The sequence below is a fragment of the Octopus sinensis genome, linkage group LG10, assembly GCF_006345805.1.
Source record: "Octopus sinensis linkage group LG10, ASM634580v1, whole genome shotgun sequence".
NCBI lineage: Eukaryota > Metazoa > Mollusca > Cephalopoda > Octopoda > Octopodidae > Octopus > Octopus sinensis.
In genome coordinates, this window is record NC_043006.1 from 90289464 (window position 1) to 90302679 (window position 13216).

A 13216-nucleotide genomic window follows, 5' to 3' on the forward strand; every position below is an offset into this window, starting at 1 on the left:
TCCAGCCATAGAAAATCTACCTCAACAAATTCTATCTGATCATATAAGCATAGAAAAAGGCTGTTAAAGTGATGATGATAGCAATTAGGATATACAGAAGAGATCGTAGTAGATGCCATATGGCAGCATCACTTAATCATCATTTGCCCAAGTTGTCGTGAGATCAAACTGAGAACTTGATGGTGGCAAAGCAAACTTGTTGACCATTTGGTCACTCTACACTGACCGACCAACTGCTAACGTTAGCCTCAAATAACCAGGCCTGGTTGGCGTTTGTGAGAGATGCAGCACTGAGGATGAATGAAGCCAGCACAACCCACCCCGGGTGAATGCTGTCTCAAGTCAAGTCAAGTCAAAAGTCTACACTGAACCATTGATGAAAACGGAGTTTAACAGACATGTGTTGACCCAAGGTCAATCTGAGGATACAAAAGATGACCACTGCCCAAGGTACTATGCAGTGGTACTGAACCCAAGCCTAAGATTACAAAGCAGCCTTATTACCCAAGCAGCCATACCATTCAAACTGACAAATACAGACTCCACCATTTCACATTCTGTAAATAGAAAGCTTCACATTTTGAAGAATGTTTGCTTTCTTCCTTCATAAAATAAATACACTGCAGGTGTTGCCCAATGTTGGTAGGGGTCTCTGCTGGTCCCTGGTTTCAATCAGAATACCAGGTTATATTGGATGAGGTGTTACAGTGGCCTATGTGTTACAGCAAACTGTGTTACAGTAAACTATTTGTTACATTGAAATATGCATGATAGAATCCTGTGTTACTCGAAACTGTGATTCAGTAAAGAGTGTGTTACAATAAACTGTGCATTACTCTGACGTATAAGCTACAGTAAAGAGCTGCATGTAATATTATATATTATCATAAATTATATTAAACTTTGTCCCAAGTTTAGTTTCAGTTCCCGGCTGGAATTGTTTCATTCACATTAGTTTTACTAAAAGCTTCAGGAAAGCATCTCCTACTCCCTCCACCTCCACTTGTCAATATTCCTAGGATTAATTTGTCTTTGAAACAATTCCTTATTTTCTACTTATTTCAGAGAAGATATCGAAGAGAAGACTTCTGTTAAATTCTACAGAGGATTTCAAAGAGTTGCATTCGTCTTCAAGCACTGATTGAAATAGAACATAATGTTTCAGTAATTAACCATACTTTTCAGTCTTTGGCATTTGGGTTGAACTAGAATCAGCAAATAATTGTCTGTGAAATCCCTATTCTCCTTTAATTCAATCACAAGAACACAGACAGTTACATCCTCCAGGAACCAACATAATCCAATGTACTGTCTGTTTGCTTATTTTTCAATTTGTTTTCAGATGACAATCTTTCCCCCACAACCAACCTTGATCGATAGAACACTGCACACTGCTGTCCTAAGTATGAAGCCAGCATTCTATCATCAATCTAGCTTGGGAGTTGAAGAAAGTAGATAGAATCGGTCAATAAAGTCAGTTGAAATCTATGTAAAACTGATAAAGGAAAATAAAACCTTACAGTCTCCCGTAGACAACAGAAAGAGAAACCTATAAAAAAATTACGGTTTTTATTTAAATTTTTTCATTTCTTTTTTAACAGTAGGATTTTTTTGTTTGTTTATCACTAAATACAAACACAGTTTCTATTCACCGTCTCTCATTCAATAAAGTTACTAAACAAAGAAAGAAACAGACATAAAATGTCAAGAGACTGCAATAGTTTGAAGAACTTGCAGTAAAATATTTCTAGAGATAATTCCTAAAACATACCTAAAACGAGAATGAAACAAAGACATTTATGTCAGAATATGGCTTTGTTTGTGTTTTTCTTTTTATTATTTTTTTAAGGTGGGGATGTGTGAGTGTAGGATGTGGGGGAGAGAGATTCAGTAAACATTTACCAAATAGGGGACAAGTATGAAATGGGGAAGGCATGGCAGAGTGGTTAACAATTTGGCTTTGTGACCACAGAGTCCAGGGTTCAATTCCACAGTGTATTTCTTTAAGCAAGTGTCTTCTACCTTGCCTTGTGAGGATTTGGTAGACACAAAATGTACTGAAAGACACACACACACACACACACAGATACTGATAATGAACTGAAACGAGCACTAAACACCAAAAATGTAGAAAATCAATTTCTTAATGGACTTTACATTAAGTTTCTGGTACCAACGGTTTCCTGCTGATAAATTAGTTGGCAATTTTTGAACCAGACACTAAAAGTGACACTCTGCCATCATGGTCTGTGAGAATCTCTCTCTCCCTCTTCTCTCTCCCTACACACACACACAAGTCTGCATGTGTGTGTGCATAGTACACTTTCTACCGATGTATATTGGTACAAGAGGTAAATGTCAGTTATGATGATGATGATGATCATGCTGGGTGCATACAAAGTCAAATTATTCTGTAACATTTATTCTCCCTAAGCTACACAAACACTCCCTTCTCACTCTCACTGTTGTAAAACAGTCAGACTCATTGAAATTAGTAATTAATAATGCTATTGTTAAAAAAATAGTGTGTTTCCATCATCTTCTTCTTAATGTTCACTTTTCCATACTTGGCTCACATAGAATTCATAGAACTACATTTTTTTGTAGCTAGATATCCTTTCTGTCACCAACCCTCACTCATTTCCAAGCAAAGCAATATTTACCCAAGGCCAGGCATGTTTTTGTGGAAGATTGCAAATGACCAATATTCCTCATAAGATGCTGACACTTGTTTACATCTCTCACACACTAACAAAACAAGAAAACACCAACACATGCACACACACGTGTGTGTGTGTGTGTGTGTGTGTGTGTGTGAGAGAGAGAGAGAGAGAGAGAGAGAGAGAGAGAGAAGAGAGAGAGAGAGAGAGAGAGAGATGGACTTCTTTCAGTTTCTGTCAAGCAAAATCACTTAAAAGACTTCGATTGGTCTGGGGCTACAGTTAGAAAACATTTGCCAAAGCAGAGGGACTGAACCAGAAATATAGATCTGGGAAGCAAACAGCCATATAGCTATACCTATTTCGTTACTACCCACAAGGGGCTAAACACAGAGGGGACAAACAAAGACAGACAAACGGATTAAGGCGATTACATTGACCCCAGTGCGTAACTGGTACTTAATTTATCGACCCCGAAAGGATGAAAGGCAAAGTCGACCTCGGTGGAATTTGAACTCAGAACGCAGCGGCGGACGAAATACCGCAAAGCATTTCGCCCGGCGTGCTAACATTTCTGCCAGCTCGCCGCCATATAGCTATACCTGTGCCTCTCTCACATACACACACTGTTTCTCTATACACGCACACACACATAACCAAAAAAAAAAAAAAGTAATTGCATTCTCATAAGTTAACCTGGATGAATATAGTTACAAGTTCTAATTTTATCATTTATTTCACTTTATATATATATTTTTTTTTATATTTCTGAGTCAAACAATGAAATATTCAGTAATTTGAAGATGATAATGAGGCAAATTAATTCGCAAAGTCATTATAGTATCAGTGTAGTCTTTGAGTGAGAAGATAAGAATATTGTTGCAGAATAGAAACGGTGGAACTGAAAAACATGGAATTATTGGCAGCTTGTGTTCAAGAAAGTAAATACCGCTTGTGTAATAACAGGCTGCCTTGACTTTCGAAAAGATGTTGAAACAGCAACAGAAGATGTCCAAGAATTCACTTTAGAGGGATTTCCCTTCTTTACTGCTGGCTTCACTTTACTAAAACGTTGCTTGTATGACATTATTTCTTTTGCAAATAAAATCATATACATTCTTCTGAGAGGCTTTCAAAACTTTGATGACGTAAGAAGCAGCACTCTTGGATTCTGTCAGCTGATAAAATGGCAAAGCAAAGCTCTAAGTTGTGATATTTTTGAACTATTCAGTTAAGATTTAAACATGTCTTCCTCTAATGGAGGCAGTTATTACAAGGGAGATAACCATTTTTCATATCATTCATCAGGATTAAAAATTTGAATTGAAAGTGATGAACTATGAGGAACAAATACAGAATTCACAAATTAAATGTTTTCTTGTTTATTTATTTTTTATTACAAAGTTCTTAAAATCTTTAGAAATCATCAGCACATTATGACCTGTGATGTATTAAGTAAGCATTTTATGAAGCGAGATATTTCATTGAAGATACAAAACAGTTTGGAGGAAATTCATGGAAAGAACGTTTTTTCTATCCATTTCTTCTTTGAGCATTAACTCAAGTTCTACTGATTCAGTTTTGTAATTTATCACTTGTAGGTACTAAAAATTGATACACACAAACACACACACCCTTATTACTAGATAATAAAACTGAGGTATGAGAATTTACTCAGAGTGCCTGGTGTATCGGAAAAAATAATGGGCAGTTATGGTATCATCAGCACAGCAACCTTCTGACAAATTTGACTTATTTTATGCAGCATTTGTTTAAACACTGTGCATCCTAGCCATATCTGTGTATCATTAAATATACATTGTCAATATATTTCAGGTGATATATATACACACACACATATATATATAGATCACCTGAAGAAGTAGTGGTTTCAGGTATGGAAGCAAGGTCTAGAATTGAAGGGTCTTCGAGTTAACCTAACAAAAAAGCAAATTTTTAGTAAGTAGGAAGGCAAACAAACCACAAACCCCTTCAGATAGATGACCCTGCTTGATCTGTAGGAAAGCTGTAGGTACAAAGATGTACCCATTGTAAGTTATGGAGACAAGAGGTGCAGCAATATCAGAGGAAGGTTAACAGGTAAAACAGCTTTTGTGTGTGGAAGATGCACAGGTACAATAAATACCGAAAATGTACAGAAAATAGACTCCATCAACTGTCAAGGGGTAAGCTAGAGGTATTAGACAGCTTCTGTTATCCAGGTGACCAAGTTAGTAGTGGAGGTGGATGCTCCGAGAGTGTAGCTATGAGAATAAGAATAGGCTGGGCAAAGTTCAGAGAGCTCCTACTTCTGCTGCCAACAAAGACCTCTCTCTCAGAGTGAAAGGCAGATTGGATGATGCCTGTGTGCAAACAGCTAAGCTACATGGCAGTGAAACATGGGCTGTGACAGCTGGGTACATGCATAGGCTTGAAAGAAATGAAGCTAGTTTGTTTCACTGGATGTGCAGTGATGCATGTTCAACAGAGTATAAACATCCTGAGAGAAAAGTTGGACATAAGAAACATCAGATGTGGTGTGCAAGAGAAACGACTGCGATGGTATGTGCATGTAATGCATATGGATGAGGACAGCTGTGTAAAGAAGTACCAATCTCTAACTGTAATGGGAACCTGTGGTAGAGGTAGACCCAGGAAGAGATGGGATGAGGTGATGAAGCATGATTTGGCCCTCACAGAAACAATGACTAGTGACTGAGACCTCTGGTGACCTGTCAAGTCAAATGAAATCATAGTTATGGCTAGTAGTTATCGTAGTTAAATAAAATTGTAGTTATGTGCCACTGGCACCAATACCAGTGGCACGTAAAAAGCACCTTTCAAGCGTAGGGCCTCGTGGAGGCAAGGCGGCTGATGCCAGTGACACATGAAAAGCTCCTTTCGAGTGTTGGGCCTCATGGAGGCAATGACTGAGACCTTTGGCATAATGTTGTGCTTGAGAAGAAGACCCATCAAACCGAGCAAAATCATGGTCATACCAGTGTCACACATATGGCACCCTTGCTGGTGGCATGTAAAAGCACTCATTACACTCTTGGAATGATTGGGGTTAGGAAGGGCATCCAGTAGTAGAAACAATGCCAAATCAGACTGGAGTCTGGTGCAGCCTTCCAGCGTGCCAGCCCTGGTGAAACCGTCCAACCCATGCCAGCATGGATAATGGATGCTAAATGATGAAGATGAAGATATCACTGGCACTTGTGCTGGTGACATATGAAAAACATTCGAGCGAGGTCATTGCCAGTGCCAGAGTAAGGTCGTTGACTGGTTCCTGTGCAGATGGCACATAAAAAACACCATTTGAGCATGGCCGTTGCCGGTACCACCTGACTGGCCCACATGCCAGTGGCATGTAAAAGCACCCACTACACTCTCGGAGTGGTTGGCATTAGGAAGGGCATCCAGCTGTAGAAACTCTGCCAGATCAGATTGGAGCCTGGTGCAGCCATCTGGTTCGCCAGTCCTCAGTTAAATCATCCAACCCATGCCACAATGGAAAGTGGATGTTAAACGATGATGATGATGATATATAACTATGTATGACTATGAATTTTTGAAAATATCTAAATGTAATTTCTACTGCACTTTTTCTTGGAGAGCATCCAGAAAGAAACATTTTGATAAGTCATTTGTGAAATTTGGATGAATATTTTAGGAAATATGACAATCTAAACGATCAGCAAATTGGTCAAGATATTGCCTGACTGGTCTAAATGAATAATTAGCCATATTTGTGATGTGATGTGTTTGAAACCAAGGTGATAATTGGCTTCAAATTACACTAATTAATAGTGACCATCGTATAAGCAGTTGCCTATGTTTTTCAGGTTCCTGGAAAGAAAACTTTTTTTTTCCTAATTTTTAAAATATTTATTTAAAGCCTATACATAAAATATGTTACATGTGTAAGTGGGGCTGAGATGGAAACCAACAGTTTAATCCTTAGAACAACTCATTGTAGTTAAAAACATTCAACTCTACTACAGAGAAGAAAGAAGCTGGCTCTCACAGGCAATAGATGTACTCAGCATATTGTCAGTTATGGCAATACTTGGAGGAAGGGGACAATAGTGAAAGAACAATATAAATTCAGAGGAAGAAACAGAAGATAATAAATACAGTGAAAATTAAAACTGAAGAGAAAAAAAAATGTAAAAATAGGGTTGTCAAAGGAAGACAAATGGTGACTAAGATAGAACAAATTGGTTGACCAATTAAGTTAAAGGAAGAATAGAATGAATAAATGAAAATGAAAAAATAATGAAAAGTAGTAAGGGATAGACATAAAATGGGAACAAAATAAGGTTTAAAAGAAAGATCAGAGACAGAAAGGACAGGTGAGTAGTTGGAATTTCATGCTCTGCTGGTTTTCAGGGATGGCTGTGTATTTTGAACAATGTTGATATGGTATCAACTAAAACATACTGTAAAAAGCATATTAGCAAACACATAGATTCATATGTGTGTAGTAGCACATACACATTTATACACAGTGGTGTTCAGACACACACATACACAGATACAAACATTTTACACATGTATACACACACATACACACACACACACAAAAAAACTCATAGTAGATTAATAATTAGTTAATTAACTAAAAGGGATTATAATCATAACCAATTGTCTGAAAGTCTAGAACTTACTACACATAAAAGAGATACAGGGAGACAATATTACTGCATTTATACTGATTCTGACAAAGTTATGCAACTGGATTTACTATTTTATGAGTCAACATGTATTTACTGTGTTTGAAATTACATAAATTGAAAGAGAAAACAATGAGCTGAAAGAATATGGATAAATAGCTAAATACAAAGTAATTGAAACCATAAGGTGAATGAGATCAGGTAAAATAAGGTGAGATGAAGTTCAAGAAATAAAATCGGGATAGGGGTTGTAAATGCAACCCTCCATGGGATAACATATATCAATATACTGCTAGTGAAGTACCCAACAAAGTTAATACATAAATGTTAAGGATTGCAATGCAATCAATTCATTTACTGTATTATATGGGCAAAGGTAAAATGATTTACCACAAATTATTAATACAAGATAAGAAAATGGAAAAAATACATCTAAATCAAATATCAATTATCAGATAATACTCAATCACATATTTTATTAAACCACCACATAAGAGACTGTAGGGTTAAACATAAAAAAGTAGAACAAATCAGTGTACATAAAGGAATGTACATAAAAAAGTGTACATAAAAGAGTAATGTTGTATAATAAGTAGAATATATATAAAAAAGAGAATATAAATATAAGTAAATATAAATATAAGTATAGATTACATCTTACAGCTGTTTCAGCCATGTAGATAAGTATGTCTCATTTTACCAATATTAGCCTATTATGGTAGGTCAATATATGGATATAAATGAGACATTTACAAAAGTATCATAAGGCCTCTTCGGAGATATACATATGAGTGCATATACTCACACCCCTATACATATAAAAATATACATATACATAATAATGCAAATAAATAATATAAATTAGTAAACATATATATGTTCCACATTAAATGTTTCAGTTTTTCAACTTAATATTGTGATAATAAACATACACATATTAGTACCTAGATGCAAATATACATAGTCAATAGTGCATTATATTACTTCTTACTAATTTCAAAAGTGTCATTAAAGTTAGCATCATTATCGTTGTCAATACCATTAATGCTACCATCATTATCATTCATAATATTATTAATATCGCTTACATTAGGATCCAAATTGGCACATATGTATGTCAGGGTTCCATTTAGTAATTTTCCTTATGGCATAAATACACTATTGGATTTGAATTTAAATTATCATTGTCTACCTCATGGTTGGTCCATTGAGAGCTGCCCCCACACCACACAAGAAAAACATACACATCCACATTCAACCCTAAACCCACACACACATGCACACACACTTGAATAAACCCCGACATATTGCTACACATTCACTAGATTGCAGAGTGTATGTCTGTCATTGCATGGCTTATAGACAAATCAGTACAGGCCGCAGTGTCTATACACTAACACACACACTCACACGCACATCCGCATATACTCATAGATATTAATACAATCTCATATACTGTATCAGAGAACATTCGCGCACACATATATATACATATTTAAATATATGTCTACGCACTCATACGTACAAATAAAACCTATACTTATATCCACCCATGAAAAAATATTTGCATATACATATATACATATCCAAATACGCACCTGCGTACTCATATGTATAAGAAAAACATACATCCATACATCCACCCACGAACATACCTATACGTACAAAAACATACATTCGTATACATACACATTTTCACACACATCGCCACCTCAACCCACATCCACTAAATCATAAATTAAAAATATATGTCTGCCCATCCCAAAACGAATATATACATACACAAAAAGTAAACAGAAGTTACTATTAACTTAGATATGAGTTCATTAATTATAAATTAAATTAAATTAATTATAAGTTAGTAAGTGCCAAATAAACAAAAATAAATAATTAAATAAATAATATAAATATATATATATATATATATATATATATATATATCCATGTATAGATAAATAGATAAATAAAATGGAATACAAATTAAGAAGAGCACAAAGATAAACCTAATATAGTAAATATAAGTGGATACGCTGAGATGTACCTGTATGCACATACATGAGCATGCACATGTGGTGGTTTAATAATGTATGTGATTGAGTATTATCTGATAATTGATATTTGATTTAGTTGTATTTTCTTATCTTGTGTATATATATATATATATATATATATAATTATTAAAGTCACTCCACATCTTCCAAGAAATTTGAAACCCACAACAACCAAAGTGGATGCCACATGTCATTTGTACTACATGGAATTTAAAATTCTGAAAGTTGACAAAATGTGTGTCATTTCAAGGGACTAATCAAGACCAATCCATTCCAATGCAACACTGAGTGTCAGCAATTCCTTATCAGACAAACAACTTATAAAATAGATTAATATATAATTAGTCTCTAATAGGTTTTAGTCTTTTCCTCATCACTTATTTTCATATCACATATATGATAGAATGACCACCAGACTTGAAACTAAACTGTACTTAAGTAAATTAAGTAATTTAAACAAGATTTTAATCAAAAGTCATAGAAACATGCCATTTCTCTACATATTCCACCTACATATTCCATCCAACCGTAACACTTCAATTTTTCCTCTTTTAATTTAATTATATTTATCTTTTGTATATTTTTTCTTTATTGAGACATTGATTTCTTAAATGAAAGAAATATAAAAGAATTTTTCCCAATTAGCAACTTCCATCAGTGTCAAAATTGTTTCTAGACTGTGTAATGGCAGCTTTTCAGTTGAAGCTAAACAGGAAATTTCTCCATAGGAATCTAAACAGTTTGTTATGTTTAATGTTGGTTGTGTTGGCTTCAGCAAAAGTATTGTAACATTGGTGTTGTTGCTGTTTAATGCTTATTTCCCAATTACACATGTGTGTGAGTTTGCATGGACATTTATACATGTGTTGTGTATGTATGTATGTTTGCAAGCATATATGTGTATATATATATTTGTATATATATGCATGTGTGTATCTATCTACCTATATATATATGTTCAGTATATACGTGTGTGTGTGTTATTAATTGGGCAATTTCCACAGAAAGCTGATAACGATTGAAATACAAATCTCAGCTGTGTTAGGAATACATATAAACTGAAACACAAATTCCTGCCTAGAATTTAAAACAAATAAATCAATAAAAAATAGAAAAAATGAAAAAGAAAATAGTAAATAAATGTGGAAATGTAAATTTACCTCGTTACTTCCAAATCCAAAATGAAGATTTTCATGAACCAAGACAGCACAATTGTCAACACCATTTAAAGTTAGAACCTAAAAATAAAAATAATCAAATATGAAAAATAAACATCAATAATTACGTCACGACATTAGAAGGTACATTCAGAATAAGAAGAAACAAAACAAAAAAACAAATCAGTTTGGAATAGATGAATGTAAATAGAATTAAAAGAAATACTGAACATGTCCAAATGTATTTTCTGTTTGTCTTCAGAGATTTGTTGAAAAGAGTCTATTGGAATCAAAGAATGGAAGAATATCATAAAACTACATGAGAGAATGTTTTTAATGTGATGAAGACAACAAGTTTGGTAAATAAATAGTTATTGTTAAAAGTGATGCTTTTGCTTGCTTCACAGAATTCCAATCATGAGATGAAATCAAGCTGAAAACCACAAGAAACAAAAACAAACAACACAAAAAAAAAATTCCAATTTGGTTCTGTTACAGGCATCAAAATGGAAATGGAACTTGAGACTGTGTTTTAACAACCAGCAAAATCTACAAATTTCTTTACTCTTTAATTTATTTTTGTCACAAGACTGTGGCCACACTGGAGCACTGCCTTTAATGTACTTACTTTTGTCATATTGAACAGAATCTGGTACTTAAGTTATTGATTGCTATTTACTGATGATAAAGTTATCTTTCTGTGACAAAAAATGAATGCAATTAGGTACACCATTTTACACTGGTATACGCAAACACAAAGTAATTAAGTAGTTATTCTAGACGTGTGTTAATATGACAAGTCCTACAATTTGGAATTGGGGAGTGGGGACAGAACCCCTGCAATGAGTTAATGGGATATCAGTGACCAGGTTCTAGATGTATAATCAAAGACTGCCATTTAATAAGAATATAGAGGAGATTGGAATAGTGTTCCGTAGAACTGTTACAAAAGGTTTGCCTCATTGGCATGATCCCAGAATAATCAGGAAAGTATTGGAGAATTGAAAAGAAAAGATAGCATGGAGGTTACCAGACAGCAAGTCTGCTATGCATGCAAGACTCCAGGAGTTACAATAAAACCTGAGGAGGAGGAGGAGGAGATGATGATGATGATAGCTCCTGATAGACAAAACTGTACTTAGAGACTGCAAGAGGAGGAAAAATAAGTTAGCCATGTCATGGATCAACTATCATAAGGTGTATGATATGATCCCACATTCTTGGATTATGGAGTGTATGAATCTATTTAGCATTGCATCAAATGTTGAGTGATTGCTTGGGAAAAGTATGGAGAATTGGTGGATGGACCTGACAGCATACGGAAGAAGTTTAGGAACAGTAGAAATTAGGAGAGGCATCTTCCAAGGGGACTGCCTGTCTCCACTGATCTTTGTACTGTGCTTCATATCACTAACACTGATTCTGAGGAAAGCAAAATCTAGGTAAGTATTCAAAAGCTGCCAACAAAAAGCCAACCATTTGTTATTCATGGATGACCTCAAATTTTATGGTAAAAATGAAGCTCAAGTCAGTTCCCTCATTGATACAGTGTATACCTTCAGTGCTGATATCAGAATGGAGTTCGGGCTGTGAAAGTGTGGTGTGTTAGTCTAGAAGAGAAGCAAAATGAAATGTATGGACAGGCTAGTGATACAGTCGGTGGGAGGTTATGAAGCAGATAGAAGAGACAGGCTGTAGGTACTTGGGGATTTGGGAAATAAATAAAATAATGGAGAAAGAAATGACAAAAAAATTTAAGGTGAAGTACTTGTGCAGACTGAGACTGATCCTAAAGTCGAAATTAAATGGAAAGAATAAGATTGAAGCTATAAACACCTGGGCAGTTTCACGCCTTAGATATGGAGTAGGGGTAATTGCATGGACAGTAGACGAAGTAAACAGCTTAGACAGAAAGACAAGGAAGTTGCTCTAACTAGATATGAGTCACTCCACGCAAAAGTGACACAGACAAACTGTATATACCAAGAAAAAGAGGGGAAGAGGACGTATTGGATGTGAACACAGTATTAAGAGCAGAAGAAAACAACGTAGCATGGAATGTAAAAAATGCCGCAGAACTGCTATTATTGAAATTGAAGTATTCAAAATGTGGAGCATGAAGGTAAAATAATCCCAATAATAGTTGGAGCATTGAGCATGATGAAATAACATATGAAGAAAAAAGTGGAAGCTATACCTCGATCCTCAATATTACAGCCCACATCCGATGCAAGACACTATCAATCCAATAATACAATTTAAACAAAACAACCTACAAATACAAGACACGCGCTATACAGCATTTATTCAATGAAATAAACATCCACCAGCAATCCTGAAAAACCAAACCATTACACAACACACAATACAAGCAGTAACACAACAAAAGACTGCACCACACCTCAAGAGAGATAAAATACAAAAAAACCTAACACAATACAGTACCAGGAAGAGTTTGCACACACCCAACAGCAGAAGAGAACACTCAATGCTGCACACATGGAGGTGTAGCAGGTGATGCAGTAGAAATTTGCCTCAATCTACCAAATATTGAACAGTTCAGCACAAGTTGAGAAGTTTTGAGGTGAAGGAAAGAAGATGATAACAAGAATCCGCAGTATTTGACTGGATTTAATTTTAAGAAGCTATAAAAGATGAAAGACTTGTTA

General features: G+C 35.2%; 1 protein-coding gene across 1 annotated transcript in view; it reads right to left on the bottom strand.

The window, feature by feature from the left end:
* Positions 1 to 13216, bottom strand: part of LOC115216641 (THUMP domain-containing protein 3-like) — a 491513-nt gene that overhangs the window by 189364 nt on the left and 288933 nt on the right. Inside the window, exon 2 of the mRNA XM_029786127.2 lies at positions 10551 to 10628. Within this exon, the coding sequence (XP_029641987.2) occupies positions 10551 to 10628 (78 nt within the window). The remainder of the gene's footprint in view (positions 1 to 10550; positions 10629 to 13216) is intronic.